This window comes from Vidua macroura, chromosome 18, assembly GCF_024509145.1.
Source record: "Vidua macroura isolate BioBank_ID:100142 chromosome 18, ASM2450914v1, whole genome shotgun sequence".
In the NCBI taxonomy this organism is placed as follows: Eukaryota; Metazoa; Chordata; class Aves; order Passeriformes; family Viduidae; genus Vidua; species Vidua macroura.
Genome location: NC_071588.1, coordinates 2,389,653 through 2,411,560, shown reverse-complemented (window position 1 = coordinate 2,411,560; position 21,908 = coordinate 2,389,653). Strand labels below are relative to the sequence as shown.

Sequence of the window (21,908 nt, the reverse complement as noted above, 5' to 3'; positions counted from 1 at the left end):
GAGGTCAGTGATGGCTCTGGAGTGCTCACACACACAGTGGAGACAAGAGAACCCCTGCCAGGTCAAACTTTACCAGCCAACACGTGTGGCTGCAGTGTGAGGGAGGGGTGTCCTCTCTAAGAGCGCTCACTAACGCAGCCCGTGCCTTTGTCCACACGTGCAGTTACACTAAATGGAGCAGCACTGGGAAGCAAGCGGTCAGGTCCCCCTGATTTGGCCACAGCATGGAGGGGTTATATACCTTGCCATATGAACACAGTCGTAGGAGGTTTCCTTAGAGCAAAATGTATTAATGATGTACCCGGGAGGAGTTTGGCATGCATGGGGCATCAAAAGAAACTTCACCGCAGGTGCTATTTACCCTACAGGCTCACAGTGCATAACCAGCACAGAACAGCGCTTCCGTGGTGTTCTCAGACAGTTCTGTCTGTCCCCGAGTGCTTTCTGACCACTTTGTTCCCATGGACCTGATCCACTGCCAGGGTCTCCACCTCCTGCGGCTGGGCGGGCGCGGCGTGGTGGATGCGATGAGCCACCCCGATGTGCGCCTTGTGCGGCTTCTCGCGGGCGGGGCTGTGCGATTCGCCGGGCGCGCGATCCGAAGGGATCGGTGGAATGACCAGCGGCCTCTCCTTGATCAGATGCACCTCTGCCGTCTCCCTGGCCAGCAGAAAGGGCGTGGGATCGGGCATGGCATCCACGGGCTCTCGCAGCACCAGCTTCCGGCTCTCCGACCCTATTCTGTAGGCCTCTTCGAACTCGGGGTTCAGCGGCGTGGACAGACTCTTCTTCATCCTGCGCTGCGGCGTCTCCGGCAGTTTGTCCTTGGGAGGGGACGGTTTGTAGCTGGACAGCACGGGGCTGCCAGAGGGGGTCCCCTCCGAAGTCCCGCTGGCATTCATCAGCTTCTTCTTGGCCGCATGCAGCTGAGAGGTCAGATACGCAATCGTGCTCGCTCTCTGCTCCAGTTCACTGGACAACATATTGAGCTTATGGCTTTTCATTTTTAACTCTTCCAAATACTTCTTTTCTCTTTCTTTAATAGTGTTTTCCAGCACCATTATCATCGCGTTCTTTTGTTCAAGTTCTTTCAACAATTCACTGTTTTCAGCTTCTTTGATTTTCAGCTGAGCTTCAAGATCTTTGCACTTACTTTTGAGTTCATCACTTCTTGAACCACCACTTTCTAGAAGAACAGGGGAAGCAGAAGTGTTTTAAATAAACAACAGCCATTATGTAAAACAGTACACTAGGGTTCCTCTTGCTCTCCCTGAGAGGAATCCAAAAGGCTAACTTCATCCCTGATCCAGGGGATTAACCTCAGGGAATTATCTTATTCCTGCTCTTTACCTGTTAACATAATACATATAAAATAACTAGGATTAGTGTGCACAAACACACACACACACACACACACACACACACACACACATATATATATGTATATATGTATATATATATATAAAAATAAAAGCTTTGTGGTTAATTACAACACCAGCTCAGCTAAGTTATAAAAATAGTCTCACTCTTCTGCCCCTAAAATTTGTGTCCTGTGTTCCCATATAGCAAGCAGGGAACTGACTGTCTAGTGGAGTCAGCAGTTCCAGGTGCTATTCCTGGCTCTTTCACAAATTTCCTGTGTGACCTTGGGAAAGAACTTTTGGCATTTACTTCATAAATAAATAAGTCTGGAGAGTAGAAAACAAAATACAAACATTGAAAAAAAAATTAGTAAATTGAACATGAACATTAAAAAAAAAAAAAAAAACAACCATGTATTCCTTACCTGACAAGTCTGAACACTTTACAGTCAGCTCATAGGTCAAATCTGAGAAAAAAAAAGTTTTTATTTTTGTTAGAACATCATCATGGAACTCATACATCACCTGGTGAGCAGACTTACAATGACAGCTTTCAAAAAATACAGAATTACCTCTTTCCACTACCCAAAGCAAGAACAGGAGATTCACTGCAAATTAGCAAATAGATAAAACAATTGAACTATCAGCTTTTTTAAAGAACAAATGAAAAAAACTTGGCTTTGATCAGCCAGTTTGCCACGAGATACAAACTGCAGACCCTAAATGCACCCTGCTGGTGGGCTTTGCTGCTGAGTCTCAGAGCTGCAGTGGGAAGCAGTCCCTCAAGGAATGGGTACCTGTGCAGTGCTGCTGCAGGCGGCGCAGCTCCGCGTGCAGCCCCTTCAGGGTGTTGGCGTGCTCCCGCTGCAGGAACAGCAGGTTCTTCTGGGCACTCTGCAGCTGGTTCTCCAGGGTTGAGGTGGCCATCCTGACCCTGCCAGGGAACAGACATGGAATTGTCACGGTGAGTTACCTTGCACATATGGGGATCCTCCCTCTGCAGCCAGGATCGGCAGGAATGGCTGAATTCTACTGTTAATGCATTGATTGATGTGTGATCAACAAATGCCACAAAAGGTTTTTCTGCTTTAGGACTATTTTGATTACCAGTGCTCCAAGTTCATCAAAAACCTAATTATACTGTAGGCTGGAGCAGGGAACTCATTTGTTTGGAGTTAACACATTTAAAGGATTAACTTCAGACAGTCTAAGTCATTAATTCTGTTACAAGTTAAAAGCAGAGTTCTGAGGAATGGGCTCCTGTGCCCGTCTTGCTGAGGGTTTCCATTTACCCCCAGGGACAGAGGGATTGGTAAAATCCTTGGCAAGAACAAGGAAGAAAGCACTAAAATGCAGCAGCTCTAAGGAAAAAGACAAAGCAGAGGTCTGAGCAAAGCCAGGCTGGTGGCACTGCCGTGGATGTGGCTGCCATGGGTGTCCAAACTGAGATGTGGGCACTGGCACCAGCACAAGGGAAGCTCTGGCTGCTCTTGGGTTTCCTCAACACCAGGCCCAATGACACAGAGCAAGACAAGGATAATGCTTCACTCAAAGAGAAAACAAACAGATTTTTCTTGCTCAGGTTACGAGTACATGGCAACCTGTTGCCCCACTGGGTTTCCCTTACAGCACAGCCTTATAAAAGTAAGCCTTGGCTATGGCAGTGCTCACACCCAAAGATAGGCACAGTTAACAGAATGATGCTGACAGACATCCTTGAAGACCCCTGTGCTGCCAGTGGGAAAATTCTGTTGTATGTGTAGAAACCATTACAGTAATTAGGTTACAAGGGTAAGTGACGAGTCAGAACTCCTGTTGCCTGGACAACCACCTGCAGGGGCACCGCAACCATGCCTGGAATTATGGGACCACACATGGTGTCCAAGGAGGACCCTAATGGGTTTGCCTTGCCATGGCAAGAACTTTCCATTGGGATCTTTGGTATGGAGTCTTATGGCAAGATTTTTTTTCTACCAGTTAAAAATTGGTAGAGCATAAGCTCAGAGCAAGTGACACACTTTGGTTATTCCTAAACATATCACAGCCTGCGTTTAATTTTAGACTTTTATTCCCCAAAAGAACACCAGACTTGGAACTCCTGCATCTTGGTGACACACTAAAGCACCTGGGGATGTGGTGTAAAATCACACACACAGAGCCCTCCTGATTTCATCAGTGACCTGAACTGACTTCGTCTCCTATTGACTTATCCCTACAGAAACAAGTATTTGATTGTTAAAAAAAAAAAAAAAAATGAAGGTGTGAAAGATGTTAAGAAATCCACTTCTGTGCAGGAGCCAAACAGCCTGGTTACCTTGTAACAGAGATCAAGGATTAAGTTCAGTGCCCAGGAATGTGGGTAGTGGTGCCAACTGTGCTTAGTTGAGTAAATGGGTCATTTTACAATTACCATCGTTAGCAAACAAGCAAAAATTATGGACCAAACATCTTCTAAAAAGAGATTTCTAGGGTGGTTAAACAAATTTTGTAACACCCCATCATTGCCACACTAGTGGTCCCGTCCCTCACAGTCACAGAGCTGGAGGCCTGTTGGAAGGGGCACTACACAATCACAGCAATTACTGTGGAGCACCATTAATTCTGAGGAGTGAGGATATTTAAGCTGTGATACATTTTCAAAGTGACATCCTCTGGCTTGCAAAGCTGACATCAGACAGACAGGAGCTTTACTGAATCATCCCATTCCTTCAGTGTTCATCCTGCTCTGATCGACCGAGCATGACAGCAGGATAAAGCCACAGCTGGAGCTCTGACTGTGCAGGACACTGAGGCTCAGAAGGGATTCTTAATCGAGGAATGCATTTTCCAAAAGAAACCCTAAGCTGTCATAGAAGTAGGTGAAAGAAAAGCCTCCACACAATAGCCCAGAGCTTCTGTTCTTACAATGGGTATTAATGGTGGCTTTACATCTGTAACCATAACCTGAGCAGGAAAATACTTGCCTGAATAGGAAAATATTTCATCACCAGCAACAGACAGTGACTGTTCATAGCTCAGTCCTTGCAAATAAACATGTTAATTAAAAATTAGTTTCCTAAATGTTCAAAAAAAAAAAAACAAAAACAGAACAAGGCTCTTGCTATTAATCTCCTCAATTGCTTTTTCACTTTGATCTTCTGCATCTGAAAGATCACACCAGGATTACCTGCTCTGAAGAAAACAAATATAATCAGAGGCAAGCCAGGGTTATAGGCTAAGGAAGAAAATAAGAACTACAAGCACCAGAGCATCATCTCCCCTGCAGCAGCAGTGAGTTAATCAGTGAGATCAATCAAGTCAACCCACAGTGAGTTTTAGCTGCAGCCCCTCTGCACTAAGGAGTTTCCCACAACCCTCTGCAGCCTTTCTGTGCTTCTCCCCCTCACAGCAGCCTGGATCTGCTGTCCCCTCTCCTTCCCTTCAAGGGAAAGCGAAGGCCAGCGAGGTGAAGCCACAGCCTCCATGGATGTGTGGGCAGCAGATGCAGTTCCAAACCCACTCACCCACCCACTCGAGCTGTTTTACACAGCACAGCCAGCGCTGTGAGGTCTGCCCCCTGTGCTCTGGGAAACAGCCAAAACCATCTACTGTCAAACCAGGGAAAGGGAAAGTGTCTTGCACAGACAGTCACTATACAGAGACATAGATTTGCTATGTCCCATAGTCCTGGGATTGCACTAAGCTGATTTCATCTCAGGCTCTCTGAAACAAGAAGGTCAAAAACCACAAGAGAAACAGCAAATGCAGAAGTCAATGGTGCCCTTTACAGCCCAGAACAATCTTCACCTCCCACCATGGAAATTGGTGGGACAAACTCCCAAATCTACCAGGCTCTGGCTGAATGCTGGCAGATAAATGACACCAGTGCTGGGAAGAACGCTGTGACTGCATACACAGCACAAAGTTATGTCACTATGGTTTCTCCCCCTTCCCCTTTGCCTCCAAACAACAACAAAAAATTTGCTATGTTCTTACACAGACAGAACTGTGCAATGCAGAGCTTGGCAAAGTCCCCTGGGAACGTGCACAGCATTTGGGAAGGATGACAGAACGCTGAAGGGACACTGCAGTGTGCAGGGGTGATGGTGAGGGTGACACACCTCCTCTTTGGCAGCAGGACTGGCCCTGAACACCAAGTGTCCCACCCTCAGCCACAGAGGCGTTGTGTGGATTGTGCAATGCATTCCACCCTTCAAACATCCACAATTTCTCATTTCTCAGGACCACCACAACACCAAATGTTTCTATATAGAGTTCAGATATTGAGCCTCAACTCCTCCAAATGATGGATTCACAATTTCTCTTGAATATAGCCAAGGAGGAACAAAAGGAATGAGTCAAACAGAATTCCCTTGGGAATGTTAAGTACAACACTTTAATCATGACTGCATCTACCTAAGCCATCATCTTCCAGTAAAGCAGAGAAGGTAACTTCAATTACCGTTCCTGTAAGCTCACCTTAAAAAGGAACTGTTCTGTCTCCTTACAAGTGCATGTTCTCTTCAAAAGGGAATACACACACAAAATCTTATATGAAAAAATATTAAAAAGGAGCTTTTAAAATGCAACTTAATCACCTACTCACCATAAACAGTCACTAACATTTTAACAGCCACATCTTGCCTTGCAGAGGATGTGCAGGCTCCAGGCCTTTTTGGATCTTAAGCATTTGGTGAGAGTTCAAAATGTTTCAAGGCAATGAGCATCTGGCTGTGTATCAGAAGCCTTTGCACAAAATCAGAGCATCTCTACGCCCTGCTGCAAGATAGGAGGAGGGAGATGCTAATCTCTGACCTTAGACACAAGTCCAAAGGATGGAACAAAGCCCAAACAACAGTGATTTAACATTTTCATTCTTGTTTGGTACCCACTCAACAGAACACAATAACCTCCTTTTATGTGGATGGGGTGACCATCACCTGAGAAGCTGCTTTAGCTCCCTGCCAACTCACAGCCTTGAAATATATATGGGCAGACATTTTCCTCTTGACTGCTCACTGGCCAGTGCTCCATCAAAATGTAACAAAAGCTGCCAAAATGTCATTTGTTTGCTATACAAAATACAATAACTAAATAAGGACAGTGGATACCTCTTATAAGAACCTCCAAAGTTTTAGCCAGACCCCATTTTAAAGATTGTCACTGAACTGACCAAACTTATCTAAACGCAGCTCTAATGCTGAAATTACCGACAGCCACTTTGTTGTTCTTTGCTTAGATCAGCTCTCCATCTCTGAGACATAATGCCATCTCCAAAGTGCTTGCTCAGCTCCTTTCAAAGGACATATCAAAGGAGAGCCTGCAGCCTCCACAGCCAGCTCAAGGGCTTTGCTCTCCTTCTGCTTGGACATTTGTTTTAAGTCTCCCCAAACTGATTCTATCACACCACTACACCTCTCCTGAAGCAGATCCAGCAGTAACACAGCTCAGTAACAGTGATAAACTGTTCCAATTCCAAGTTTCTGCTCACCCCTCATTCATCCGTGCATCAGACTAAGCCAGTTCAACTAGTCCAGTGCTGCTGAAGTCAAGCTTTTCAGACAATACACTCAGCCTACACCTCCACCTCGGGCCATCCCTCCCCTTCTCCAGTGCTCCCTTATCAGTAAGGAGTACCTCTTGCAGCAACACCTCTATCCTCAGCCTTCTGCATTACAATATAACAATGCTTACACATCATTAGTGACGCACTAACTTGCTCTCATCTTCTTTTCGTGTGTTTTGAACCAAGCAAAATTAGTAGTTCTTTCCCGGAGACAATGGAGGGGAAGAAGGAATCGTGTCACTGTCCTCCCAGAGGAAGGACATGATTTTGCTTTCTCAGCTCCTTTTCAATTTCTACTGCTTTTGATGCTGTTTTACTCAGTGGTTTCTCTGCTGACTTTCCCATAATTTTCTGATCAGAGGCTGTGTAAACTCTTTACAGTTAACCTCTGAATGTTCTGCAAGCACACATTTCAGCATTTTAGTAACAAGATGCTTTTTTGTTACTCCTACAGCAGCTGGTAGAATAATTGAGTGGACACCACCCTGTCAGCAGTGATTTAATTCTGGATGCTCCAAAGGAACCAGCTGGTACTTTTACACAGAACTCACTGACTGCCTAGTGCCTGACTGTCTACCTGGAATCAGGAGCACTGACAGGAATAGTTCACATGGTGTTTTCTCTGTCCTTGAGACCACCCAACCCCAGAGCTGTCACAAGGGAAGAGACTAAAAGGAATCAGATGTTAAAGTCACTACTGTGACAGAGACTATTAGAGAACCAAACCAAATGGTCCTGCAGTGGCTTTTCATACAGACACAGTTATTATGACCAATACCAGGGTGTGCAAAGCTATGGCTGACCAGCTGTCAGCAACAAATAGCTTACTCTGGCAGGAAGCTTGGGAAATTACCTAATTTGAGCCTAATTCACTTTAGGGAGACAAAGAAAGCATTACCTAAATGACACTGACTACTTCAAAAGAACCCCTCTAACTAACAATGATGAAGTGACAACAAAAGCCCTCACAAGCAAGATTATGTCTCATGGAGAGGAACAGGCTCTCTAGCACACACTCCTAAAGAATGGCTCTTCTATTTTATTCAGCCTTTCATTCTGAGGATAAAACAATTTTTTTATTTTAATATAACCTCCAGCAAAGCCACAGAATGCAAACTGCACCCCAATCACAACCAGGCAGTCACAATATTGCAAAGACACGTTAGTCTTTCTAGTAAACCAATTTCTTTTGTCTGAAGAATGACAAGGAAATTAATATTCAATTCTCCCAGACTAACACAATATTAATGTTACACATAAACCTGAGACGCATTCTATTTTTTCCCAAAGTCATTAAGAAAGTTCTCCAGCTTCAGTTAAAGCTGAATCAGGACTTAAGTTAGTAAGGTAAGCTGTGGGTGGTTTTGGTACAAGGATCTGTTAAGTATAACTCCAAATTCATGCTTAGAAATAACACTATACTATGGAACAGTCATGGGCTTTTTCCACAGATCACATACTCTCTTATGAACACTGCATGCCCTCTCTTAATTTATTGCCCTCTATGATCAAGAATGTGTGAATTGCACCAGAAATTGAAGAAAATGTATTTGTGCAATATAAAAAATTGCCCTTTCTGCAGCCTGCTGAAACACAAACCAAAAGAATTACTATGCTGGTCACATAACCAACTTGGCTGGGCCTTTTCCTGCTCCCAAACTCAACAAAAACCCATCACCACACAGACATGCGACCATTTCACCACCCAGCTCAGCCATGACTTTGTCTCACCCATCCCACTCACAAAGACTGAGCAAGAATTTAGTGCTGCATTCCTGAAATGCCCCAGAATCACCTTCCTGGTCATTCAGTGAACCAGCTCAGGGAACTGGTGCAGCTGAAAACAAACCCATTTTCCCACTGGCTGTTCACTGTGCAGCACTGTAGATGCCTGGGGAAGGTGAAAAAGATAAAACTAAAAAATAGAATCTGTAAGCAGGTCAGGGGGGTGGTACAGGCAGAACTGCTTCCTGCAGCAGCTTGAGCTCCTACTGCATGAACTGCAGAAATCACAATTTTCAGAGGTTACCAGGAATATTTCTGAAACATGGCAGAAGGCACTGAAGCCTTACAGCAAGCTAAATCTGTCCTGAGAGACCATTTACAGAGAGCAGCTATTCTAAAGCAACTATACTGAACTGCACAACTATTTCCAGGCAAGTGTAACAGGCTGAGGAGCTGCTCCTCTCTAATGCATTCTGTGATGCTGTTTCATAAGGCATTGATTTTTATTATTTTAGAACAGCAACTACGATCAAACACACAAAAATTAGTCCCCACTTTGCTAAAGGCTTTGAGAGCTGCTGATGAAGGAAATCTGGTAGTGGTGATGACCTATGTCCAAGTCCTTTCTTAAGCAAGATTTTTTTGGTGTTAAATAGGATGCCAAGACAAAGGATCCCAAACAGAGGTGCTTTATACCCTCCCTTACATAACACAGGTATCTCAAACTGAGACAATAAAGCTACACAGCTTAAACCAAGCTCTCCTGAGGCTGGAAAGGAAACAAGCAGACACATTTCTATTAAAAAGGGAACCTGCTGGTTCTGACATCATTCCCACGGCTTTTCCTCACAGATGGACTCGTCCCGAGCTCGACACCTCTGCTCCACAGAAAGGCGATCTGCCGTGCCTTTTGTGCCCTCCCTCCGGGCTCGGGCTCGGATTACAGGGAGCTCTGTTCCCTGGCATATTTCAGCCTTTCTGGAGACAGCTACCATTCTGTTCACAGAGAAGCCATGACATTTAACAGTCTTCAGTCAGTCCAGCACTGTTTTTAAATAACACTGATTTAAAATCCTATCTCTCTCAATCAAATAATTAAAAACAACAGTGTATGTATTTTAATATTTTAAATACAAACCAAAGGTTTCCTTGGAGTAAAATGAGAACAAACATGCTCCCCAATAGCAGGAACGAAATCACAATCCAAAGAAAAGCCTTTTTTCAATGATTATTTAAAACCAATCAAACAAACAGCTTGCAGAACTTCCAATACACTCTGAAAACATCAGTTTCAGCAACATTTTGTCATGCCTCTAATGTCTAGTAGTAAATAAATTTATTGTTCCTATTTATAGTACCATAGTCTTTAACATCACCAGGAGAAATGAGCTGTTAGATAATGGCAAAACATTATTAAACAAAATTACTCACTGCTCACATGGAGATAGACTAACACTCATTATCACACTGCTGGACATCCTGGTTTAGAGGAAGATATTTTTTACATCACTTAAAAATGAGCACAGAGACAAATCAGGCCCACATTCATTGATGATACTACAGCCAGACAGGTGAAGGTGATGGAACAGAGGTGAGGGACAGCAGGTGCTAACCAGGGGGTCAACATTCCCACTCAGCTCCACTCAATGAACTATTTGCCATCCTCATGTGCTGTTCAGATGAATATTGCATTCGTGCACAACAAGGGAGCCGAGGGTTTGTCTCAGCAGAGCCCTGCTGATAAGGGCTGTGCCTGAACAAAGGGCACCCTCCCACCTCAGCCCCAGCCAGGCGTGGGCAGCGGGCCCTGGAGCGCTGCTCCCGGGGAGCTCGGGCTCTGCTGGAGCCTTCTGGGGGTGCTGGCCCTGGCCCCACAATTGGCTCATTGCAGCAGAGTCTGTCAGAGCAGCAGAGCTGTGTCTGTGATGTCACAGCCACTGGTGTCCCCGTGTGCCGGGCGCCTGTCCTCCTTCAACACCAACATCCGTAAATGTTCCTTTTGCTGGCTGTGCTGTCCAAGCCAGCAATAAGAAAAAGCAGTTTCACACACTCAACTTTGCCCCTCCTGAACTTATTGGACTGCTGGATTTTCTGTAAAGTGCTACTCAACGAAACCCATCACTTTTAATTACTAACAGACACACATACAAAAATATGCATAGAAAGTATCACTTGTCAGCAAAAAAAATCTTCAGCATTATAAATCTTCAGAAAGATGAAGATGTCTGTTCTCTCTATAAAATAAACTACAACTTGCTACCTTTTTTAAACTTTACTATGCAAAATGTAGTTAAACATGAACTTGAGTAAAATGATTAACAGTAATCTTTTTACCCAATACAAAAACAATCCTTCATAGTTTTGGTACTTTAAACCCCTATTTTTTAAGCTACAGAACTGAAATGAGATGCCTAAAAAATACAACTGTCCTCCCTCTATTATGCTGTTTGCAATGCTGAATAAATATTTTATTTTACTTCACATTATGATCCACATTCTGCTGTAACAGCACTGGGGAGTTTGTGTTCTGCCTCCTGCAGTAAAAGGACTGACTAATGTGGTAGATCTGGATGAATAAATATATTGCCCTTAACACCTACATCCTCTTGAAGTAGGGCACGCTAAGGAACAGTGGGATTTTTGTAACAAAACACATTTAAAAAAAAAATTTTAAAGCCCTGAAAGTATGCAGCTGTATCTGAAATCTGATGTAAAGGAAACAACGGTAAGAAATGAAATTATTGCTGCTCTACAGTTTGCAAGAACTACTGGACTGGAAACTACTTAAGAGTATCTGGACTGGTCATGAGACTTTTGTCTTTTCTAAGAGGATGAGGAAGGAAACTTTACAGATATATTAAACAGAAGTACAAGAGGATGAAAACAAGTGCTTAGCATCAGTTTAGCCAATATTCTTTCTTTCCACTTAAGCAGCTGATACTTTCCTCTATTATGACCTTCCTATCTTTGTTGTTTTACTAAAAATGACTGCTGGAGCCTCAGTACAACCAAGAGCTTGAAAAATCAACAATATTACAAGTCAGCCATTATCTGTGTATAAAGCACTTGCTTTAAATTGTCAAACCAAAAAGCAATGTGCAGTTTAAAAGCATAAATTTCAGTCTCCCAGAGGCTCAGTCATAATAATGCACTACAGAATTGCATTCACTAATGAGCAAATTATATGGGAAAAGGCACTGTATTTACAGTCACATCCATTTGTATTTTATTTTTTAATTAAGGAGTATAATTGATATTGCAAAAGCTCAACACAGCTTTTTAAGTGTAAGCATCTTACCATCTAAGTAAAGCCAACAAGTACCCTGGATGCTTCCTATGCACCTGCAATGCAGATCAAAATAGAGAATCCCATCCCCAGGGCTGCCTCAGCTTCTGTGTTCACATTTTACCTTCAGTGTCTCAGCTTTACTCAATTTAATAAGGTGGGCTCAGGTGAATTCTGCTGCTGTCCAAGGTGGGAAGGGCCCCTCCTTCCTCCCTGCTGTCCCACCCCATGTCCTGCGTAGGGAAGCTGCATCTGGAAGCATCTCCATGTCTGAAGACGCCCTGCACCTCTCTGCTGCCAGATCCACAGACGACAGGCGTTCTCCTCCAAAGGAAAACCCTCCTCCTCTCAAACGAAGATTATTCCCTACCCACTCCAAAATAACACAATCCACCCGTCCAGCCCTTTGCAGGCCCCGTGCTGCTCGTGAAAACGACGCTGCTGTCACTTTGCAAAGTGAAAAGGCGCGATGCAAAAGGCGCCTGCGAAGGATGCGGGGCGAAACCTGCCCCGGCGGGTGCGGGCGCTCTCCTGCTCGGGGGCACATCCCGAACAGAAATACCGACACGTCCTTTCGCCCGAACCGGCACGGACGGAAAGACAAGGGGCGTGCAGCGAGATGTAGGGCGGTCCCTTCACCCCCAGTGCTCCAGTGGCCAGAACCGGGCGCTGGATGCTCTCAGGAGCGCGCAGGAAGCGCTTTGGTCCAGCGCCAGCGCCCGGAGCCGCCCTGCGCGCACCCGCCGCGCTGCTCGCTGCCCCGCAACGGCCGCCCCGGCCCGGGGGGCTGTGGCCGGCCCTCGGGGGGCTGTGGCCGGCCCTCGGGGGGCTGTGGCCGGCCCTCGGGGGGTTCTGGCCGGCCCTCGGGGGGCTGTGGCCGGCCCTCGGGGGGCTCTGGCCGGCCCTCGGGGGGCTGTGGCCGGCCCTCGGGGGGCTGATCGGGCCCCCCGCCAGGGCATCGCCGCCCAGCCCAGGCGCGGCTCCTCCACCCGCCGCAGGTCCGGGGCCGCGGGGCGCCCTCACAGCCCCGCTCGCCCGCACGGGAGGGTCCCTGGGCGGGCGGTGGATTCGTGTGAGGCGGGAAAAGGCCCCAGCAGCGGCGCCGCCACCCCGTTCCCCACCCGGCCGCGGGGGTCGCGATGCCGCCGACGCCCCCTCAGCCGGGGCGGAGGGCGCGGCGCGCCGCAGCCCCCGCGCCTCAGCCGCCGCCCCGCCCGGCCCCTCACCTGCTCGGCCCCGGCCGGGTCCCGCCGCTCGCCCCCGCCCGAAGCACCGCGGGTGCCCCGCGGGGCCGGCACTGACCGGCGGCGGCACCGGCACCGGCACCGGGGGCGGCGGCGCAGGCGCAGGTGCGGCTGCGGCACCGGGCCCGTCGCTGTGGCAACGGGGGGGGGAACGGGGGAACAGCGCGGCCCCGCCCGCGCGCGCGGGGCGGGGCGGGGCGTGCGCGCGCACGGGAGCGCGCACCTGGGAGAGGGAGGAGAGGGAGGAGGAGGAGGAGGAGGAGAAGGAGAAGGAGAATGAGAAGGGCACACCGGGTGTGTGGGAATGTGGGGAAAGGACGGGATGTGCATCCCCGGGAGAGGCCGTCCTGGTTTAAGCCCAGCTGGAAATGAAGCCCCACGCAACTCCCCCCCTCTCCCCCCGCGGTGGAATGGGGAGGAGAATCAAAAGTAAAACTTGTACGTTAAGAACAGTACAGTAATTGAAAATAAAGTGAAGTAGAATAATAGTGATAATAAAAAGGGAAAGGGAAAACACCCAAAACAAACGTTGCACAATGCAATTGCTCTCTCCAGCTGATTGATGTCAGACTGCCCCTCCCCAGTCCCACATCAGCCCCGGTGTGACTCCCCCAGTTATGCCACTGGGCATTATGGTCTGTGCTGTGGAATATGCCTTTGGCCACTTCAGGTCCTGTGCCAGCTTTGCTCCCTCCCAGTTTCTTTTGCAAGCCTCCTCACTGGCAAAAAATAATACGCAAAAAAGAAAAAGAAAAGCAAAGTTCTTGACTTCGGGTAAACAGAGCTTAACAAATACCAAAAGAGTGTGTTATCAACAGCATTCTCATTCCAAATCCAGAGCACAGCACTGTGAATAACTGAGCTCCCTCCCAGCTGAAGTGAGGACAGAGGTGCACCAGGTGTGTCCGTGTGTTGGGAGCAGTGTGTGTGCACGTGTGTGTTGGTGTGAAGGATGAGGGGGGTGGAAACACATCTGTGAGCAGAAGTTGTGATGTGTGCTCCAAAGGATCATGGCACCACGTGTGTGGATGTGTGGGAAACAGCCTCCCTGGAGTTTGGGGGGTGTTTGTGCTATTGGCACACGTGTGTGTGAGTTTCCCCCAAGCCCACTGAAACAAACTCAGCTGCAGCAGAGCCCCAGGAGAGCTGTGGATTTGGAATTCCTGCAGCCTGTCCTGCTCTGCACTGTCGTTTCTGCATTAAAATATGAATACATGTGACCTTCAGCTGCCCACCAGCAGGGTAGGCTCTGTGTGTGCAGCCCTACATGGCTGGACATTCTCTGCATTTTCTCTACAAATCAGTGTTGAAGATTTGGCACGTGGCACAGTCACTGGCCTCTGATTCTGTCTCTGGCAGATGCACACAAGCATTTATGGATGCAGTGTCTTTTCTATGTCCGTGATGGAAATAAAACCCTTCATTATAAGGGGCATCAAAATTAAGAGAGAGAAACTTGGCTTTTGGAAGCAACCAAGAGAAAAGGCCAATAAAGTTTCTAGAAGTGAGAGATAATTTTCTTAGTCAAAAGACGCACTATGCACAGCACAGGGAAGTATTTCACACCTTCACCAAAATCAAATTCAGCATCAAGCTGCTGACTCTGGCTCTACCTACCTTCAAGGTGATTCTGTTGTGTGTGAGGACACAGAGGATGGATCTTTATGTACTTTGCACCTTGCAGCTCCTAAAGCCAGAGAAAAGGAAGCACAACATAGCCTAGAGGGAAATATTTTAAAGAAAATTCATTAGCCCTTAGTCAAAGCTAAAACCAAGGACAACCAGTTTGAAATGGGTGTTTAGAAGTGAAGAGCCTGGTGCAGGAGGAGATTTAGCTCTGCCAGCAGCAGTGCAGGAAGGCTCTTCCATTTCATCCATCCAGCTTTTTATATAAAACATGGGCTCTTAATTTAGGATCCCGTTAGGTGACAACCTAGTCTGGGAAAATGATTCAGTTAGAACCTGTGCCAAAAGAGAAATGCATTTGCCATCTGACTCATCCTGGCAGGAAAGACAGAAGGATGTTCAATTCAATATGGATCCCTAATAACTGAACACAAATGAAGGAAAACCCCCAGCTGTGTTGTTCCAAAGAAGGTTATTTTATTAACAGGCCTTAAGATGTGACATTTATAGCACAGAAATATGTACCTGTACTCCATGTAAGGAAAACCTGTTGGAAACCAAGAGATAAAAATACATTCATTCAGAAATAAAACTGAAATAGTCCCTGAGCATTTTTTCCATGTGCCCCTGGTTTCTCTGAAATTTTCAGTTCTCAGAAGTGTCAGCCTGCAATTTGTCACCCCAATTTGTCACCCCTTGAAAGGCTGCTCTGCCCCTTGCCAGGTGAGCAGCACTGAGCTGCCCCAGTTTCTTCATCTTCAGAATGCAACATGAGCATGGTAATGACGTGTCATTAATATCTGCAAAATTCTTTAACAATCCTGAAGAGGGGAGTGCAGTATAATACAGTTACTATAACTGGAGGAAGTTCTGACCCCCACTGCAACCCCTGAACTTTGGAGATAGCCAGAAATTCAACTCCCCAATCCACCAAAGTGCAAACACCAGGCTCTCAGATATGAGCATTTTGCAGTAAAATCTCACAATGTTTGTGGTCCCCCAAAATCAGAGATCACAAAAGCTCTGTCTGGATGTGCAGTAGTCTGTAAAACTTCTTTTGCTGACTCTTTGCTTTCCAGGTGCCTCTCTCCTAATTTCTCTCTTGCTTGCTTTGTTTTTTAAAAAGCAGAGGTTACTGAGAGAGGGGAGAGCAGCAGAGCTGGAAGCAGGAAGGTTTAACCACCTCTCCTGTGTCACTGCACAAGGATGTTGTTTCTCTTTGCTGTGCATCACTAACATCAACAAGCACAGCTGGCCTGGTTTTGATTCCGGTAATGCAGATCTAAATCCAGGCACCCTCCACCCTCTAAAGCCAAAAGAGTTACTATTAATTAGATCAGCGTGGCTGAGATGAGAATCCGGGATTAGCTTCCCATTCACCCCGTCGGGAAGGGGAGCAGCTCGCTGGAGTGACTGTCCCTCTGTCTGTCCCCTGGGAGAGCAGGAGCTCACAGGCTGTGGGACGAGTTCCCTGCCCACGGCAGAGGGAGGGCAAGGGGAAGGGATTGTGCAGAGCCTTTCCCAGAGCTTGGTGGGGAACAACAGTTCCAGGATGAAACCCAACCAAAATACTGAAATCTGGTGGGTGATGTGATCCCTCCCCATCTCAAAGGGGAAGATTTTAAAAATCAGAACCAAATATATGTAAGTGTGTGTAGAGAGAGACCTCTAACAGTGAATCTTACTTTGTACCTCTGCTGCCAGACATTCTATTGGAGGAGCATCAGTGAAAACCCGCTCTGCCTGACCCTGCTCAGTGGCACCATCCAAGCCAGCATTCCTCCCGCAGGGCTCTTCCTGAGCGCTGTCTTTGGTCCCTTTGCTGCACTTTACCAACAGCCTCTAAGATAATTAGCAGTAATCAGCTGAGAATTAATTTTTAACAAACTTCTCCCTGCGTGGGAGAGGGAGTGGAAAGCTCAGTGAATGGCAGGAAAAGTCTGTGCAGGGAGTGACGACAGGTCCTTTTATCGTCCTCCAAAAAACAGGGGCATCACCAAGGATTTATTTACAGAAGCTGGGAGGAATAAGGGCGATGCTGTCAGCTCCTTAAGGCAGAGACTGGTTTTAGTTATTGTTTCTCCTTTGTTTGCACAATACTCGGGCTCCTGGTACCAGAGGAAACCTCCTGCTGCAGAACAAGGAACATCTGATGGCAAATGCTGAACCTGATGCCCAGACATCTACTGCGGAGGAGAAAGCAGGTCAGGATGCAGGGGATGCCTAATCCAGCCTGACGTCTGGGGCTGGAGGAGCAGAAGGTGGGAGCTGCTGTGAGCTGTGCACGGAGGGAGGCACAGCACACACATCCTTCCTGCAGCTCAGCTGCAGCCTCGCTTCCCAGCAGGGAAATGGTGCTGAGCAGAGCGTGGCCAGCTGTGTCCCAGCTGTGCCCCAGCTGTGCCCCGCTGGCCTGCATTGCCTTGGGGTCACGGCTTTACAGCCGCAGCACCAGCGGTTGTTTTTAGTAGGAGACAGCATCATCTGCAAATAGCTTTGCTCTGGCGCTGCCTTGCTTTGGCTCCCTCAGCAGCAGGCAGCCAGAAGGGTTTTGCATCCCCTGGATCATATATTGCCCAGAAAGCTAATTTAGTGCAAGCTGCCCTTATCTCATCCATTAAATGTGCAAGTGAATTGACCTGCTCCCTGATCGTAAAACATTGCTACAATTGCTGGCTGGGAGGAGGCGTCAGCCCCTTACTCAGCTCCCTTATCTCCACTTTACCAACCAGACTCTTAGTAAATCCATTATTTTTCAGCATTAATTCATGAGATGGCCATTAGCCAGAATTCTGTGACTGTACAAACAAGGGCAAAAGCAGTTCCCACCTTTCAGTTATATCATGGGCCTTTCTCAGAAACCTGGGGAGTAAATGTTCGCATTCCAATCAGAAAGGGTGTAATTAAGGCCCAGAACAGCTTTCAAAAAGCTCTTCAACTAGACAGCTAAACTTAGACAATTAGTCCACAAAGGAAAAAGGACGACTTGCTACTAGCCTAGAAATAAGAGGACCCGAACAAACATTTTTTTTTTTTCCTCGGGTGAAAGAAAACCTGCGAAATCCACATTTTAAGACTTTCACAACCCCCCCCCCCAAAAAAAAGAAAAAAAAAAAAAAAAGAAGAAATACAGCCTGCAGTCTGCAAGCAATCACGGACTGGTTTAGATGTGTCTGCTCAGCCTCTGCCCACTGTATTCTATCAAGGATCATCAGGAAAAACCAGTGACCTCTGTGTTCGCAGGGAACAAAACACACATCCCGACCCTGTCGGTGCTGTCAGCCCCCCCTGGATGTGCTGTGGCCATTACCGTGCATTAGCGCTCGTCACACACATTTACACACCAGCCAGGATTGCTGCCTTTCAGGTCACTGATAAAGCCGCTCTGGAGAAGCAGATTCGCAGTGGGAGATGTACCCTTGGGCCAAAGAATCATTAAATTATCAGCATCAAGAAACCTACTGCAATGTGACTTGACAGCTGGACAGTACAGTTGTACAGTACTAGGCTGAGGCTGTTTACTCGGGATTTTTTAAACCTGGCCTACACTGATTTTTTTTTTCCCCCCCCTCTGAATAATTTCCCATCGTTGCTGAGTCTGATCACCTTGCACAGCCCTCCATCACTTCCTCAAAATAAGCAGTGCCCACGGGAAGAGAGCTTTCAATCTGGTTGGACAAAGACTGGGAGAAATCATAGGGGTATTAAGGTGGAATACTAAGGAGTATTAGGTGGAAAATACCTAAATATAGGATTCCTATATATATTCCTATATATAGGATATTCCTATATCCTGTATTCCTATAGGATTCCTTTTGCTGAGATTCAAGGCAGGGAAATATTAAATAAGGGAAGCTGAGCTACATTGCCTGAGGGCCTGCCTCACATTTTAAGAGAGATGATCTCCATTCCTGTGGAACAGAATATGCTCAGTGTCAGCTCGGGAAGTACAGATGCCTATAATCTGTCTTTTAAAAAGGCCTTTAAAGACCAGGAAACAGCACAAAGATCTGAGCTCGCCTTATAAACCCAAACCACGTACTGCCTGTAAGCACAGCATTCCACATTCCACCTCCCCACAACTCAGCTGCTCCGTGGTCTCTAGGTGAGGGAAAACGAAAGGAGTTTATTTTATCTTCCCTGATGGTGGCTGGTAATGACCTGCGAATTGATGGAGCTTTTTTTTTTTTTTTTTTTTTTTTTTTTTTAAGCTGTAAAACAATTAGGCCTGGTCCCAGTTAGAGTTTCGCTCCTTGTGTCTGGGAGGGTTTTTTCTTGCTGCCGGGGAGCTCTGGGTATCTGGGAGTTGTAAAGATGCCTGTGGTTTTATTGCTAGATTTTTACAAACCTCAGGTTTGTATTTTTATGCTGTGAGGACATTTTAAAAAAATATCATGTTTCTCTTTGAGATTACATTTCACTCTGTTGATCTTTCTCTTGACATTTCAGGGAGGTGGGGGATACTGGCAAAACATGCAGGGTAAGCAAAGGAGATCTCCTTCATCCCAAATCCTACCTTTGCCAAACTGGGGAGGCACAGGATGTTTTCATGTATTAAATTACCATAGTCCTGGGCTGGTGAGAAGCAGTGCCTGAACAGAGCAGGGCTTGCTGTGATGCTAACAGCCCAAGACAGTGCCATTTTCCCTCTCCTCTTAGAGCTGCTAAATCTTTTCCCAGCCTTCATTTTTTTGCTCAGCCAAACCTTATCTAAATATTCTGTTCTTGGGGCAACAGACAAATTGCACAGCTGTTTAACTGTCACTGCTTCAGACCTGTTTTCAGACTGCAGGGCTGTGTTTCAGATTGATTAAGCAAATGATACACAAAGAGGAAATCTCTCCCTTCCATCTCTTTAGCTGAGACTAATGGTGAAGTTGAGATGTAGAGATGTGCTGGCATTTGGCTGCTGTAGAGCTGTACCAATTCCCTGTTCTCACTAGTCAGGGGAATTCTAAAATCTTTTCATCTTGCCTTAAAGATACAGAATTGGTTTCCATCAGCTTGCTGAAAAAAAAAAAAACAACCCAAAAAAGGCACGTAGAAACCTGCAGACTTGAAACCCATGGTCAGTCTCAGCTCGTATCTTTTTATTATGTTCACTTTCAAAGGACTCCAAAGAACTCGGCAGCTATTAAGAAGGTGGTGATAGAGCTGTAAATTACACGGCAGTGCCCTGGAAAGAGCCGGTTTCAGTATTTGGAAAGAAGAAATCTAAAGTCAATTTACTGTATGAGCTGTTGCAAACACTCAGACTTTCTGATTGACAGGATGGAGATGGGAGCAACTTAGGACAGAAAAATTTTTGATGCTGGGAGTTATCCTGGATTATTTATTATCAGAGATGGTTCATTCCAGGCACTGATAATGACAGTGCTGTAGTCATCAAGTCTCAGCCTTAAATAAACTATTTATGGGTACCACTAAAATGCTGTTGCTCACATCCTCAACAGATTTGGCCGGGATGGACTCTGAGATAACACTGGGATGAGTGGCTGCTTGACAAATTGTCTGGAGCCTCTGCAGGGTTCAGGGTGCTGCTTTTCCTTCTGCTCTGTGACCTTTAGCAAGGCAGTTCCCTTCTCTCTGCCCGCCTCCTGCCTGGCTGGGACTGCCTCAGGCTGTACAAATCTGGAACAGCAGCACAGGGATGTTGGTAGAGGCTTCTTGGCAGCAGAGGGATGCCAGCAGCAGATAATCACCAACTGGAGTCATCGGGTTTGCATAAACACAGAGCTGCTCCATCAGAGACAGTCTGTGCCCTGAACAGACCGTCTGGGCCGCCTGTGAGCCCCTGCTGACAGCAGATCTGTCCCTGGGGCACGAACAGTGCCGGGCTCCGGGGAAGGTTTGTGAACAAAACCAGGGAAGATATAGAGCTTTGTTTTTTTGTTTTGTGTTTTTCCATGCAGGGCACGGTGGTTTGGCATCTGTCGGGCAAACAGATTAAGAACAGATGGGGAAAAATGTGAAACCCCGTTGATCTCCAAGGGATTATTTCAGAGACACAGGGAACAAACGTATGCTGGAGTCTGGCCCCTGCTCTTACGTCCTTTCCGCAGGCACTGCCCCAAACGTGTTTCGTGCTGGTGAACAGTTCTGCCCCTGTGCCCTTGGGCACCTCCAGTCTGCCCCTCTTGTGCTGCTGTCCCCTTCCAGCCCCCGCCTCAGGCCTTACCTGGGCTGCACTGAGGGTTCCTTCCCCTGCACAGTGAGGAGAAGGGCTGCACCCTGCCCTGAACCTGCAGGCACAGAGACCGTGACCCCCTCCTTTGTCCATGCTGCAGCTTCCCAGCTCTGACAGCTGGTTTATTGTCCCTCTTTAGAGCCAGCTCAGGTCACCACCATCCCCGAGCGCGCCCCCGCTCCCATCCCCGAGCGCGTCCCCGAGCGCTGCAGTTCCGCCCGCGGCCAGCAGAGGGCCCCCGCCGCCCGCGCACAGCGCCGGCCCCGCGCTGGGGGCGGGCAAAGGTGGGAAAGGGTCGGGAATAGATCGGGAATAGATTGGGAATGGATCGGGAATAGATCGGGAATGGATCGGGAATAGATCGGGAATGGGTCGGGAATAAATCGGGAATAGATTGGGAATGGATCGGGAATAGATCGGGAATGGGTCGGGAATAAATCGGGAATAGATTGGGAATGGATCGGGAATAGATCGGGAATGGGTCGGGAATAGATAGGGAATGGGTCGGGAATGGGTTGGGAATAGATCAGGAATTATTCAGGAATGGGTCGGGAACAGATTGGGAATGGGTCTGGAATGGATCGAGAAGAGATTGGGAATTATTCAGGAATGGGTTGGGAATAGATCAGGAATAGATTGGGAATTATTCAGGAATGGGTCGGGAATAGATAGGGAATGGGTCGGGAATGGATCGAGAATAGATCAGGAATTATTCAGGAATGGGTCAGGAATAGTTCGGGAATTATTTGGGAATGGGTCAGGAATGGGTCGGGAATAGGTCGGGAATGGGTCTGGAATGGATTGGGAATTATTCAGGAATGGGTCAGGGATAGTTCGGGAATTATTTGGGAATAGATCAGGAATGGGTCTGGAATGGATCGAGAATAGTTCGGGAATTATTCAGGAATGGATCGGGAATGGGTCGGGGTCGGCT

General features: G+C 47.0%; 1 protein-coding gene across 4 annotated transcripts; it reads right to left on the bottom strand.

Annotated features, from left to right (window-relative positions):
- Positions 1–262: 262 nt before the first annotated feature.
- On the bottom strand, positions 263–13,251 carry CCDC92 (coiled-coil domain containing 92). Of its 4 annotated transcripts, none has more exons than XM_053993758.1 (4): positions 13,144–13,251; positions 2,159–2,295; positions 1,787–1,828; positions 263–1,186 (listed from the first exon to the last, which is right to left on the bottom strand). In XM_053993758.1, the coding sequence occupies exons 2-4, from the start codon at positions 2,286–2,288 to the stop codon at positions 414–416; spliced, it is 945 nt and encodes a 314-aa protein (XP_053849733.1). In that variant the 5' UTR covers positions 2,289–2,295; positions 13,144–13,251; the 3' UTR covers positions 263–413. The 4 variants fall into 4 exon arrangements, with proteins under 4 accessions (XP_053849733.1, XP_053849731.1, XP_053849732.1 ...); XM_053993756.1 differs by lacking the exon at positions 13,144–13,251 and adding an exon at positions 10,408–10,491; XM_053993757.1 differs by lacking the exon at positions 13,144–13,251 and adding an exon at positions 10,063–10,353.
- Positions 13,252–21,908: the final 8,657 nt, after the last annotated feature.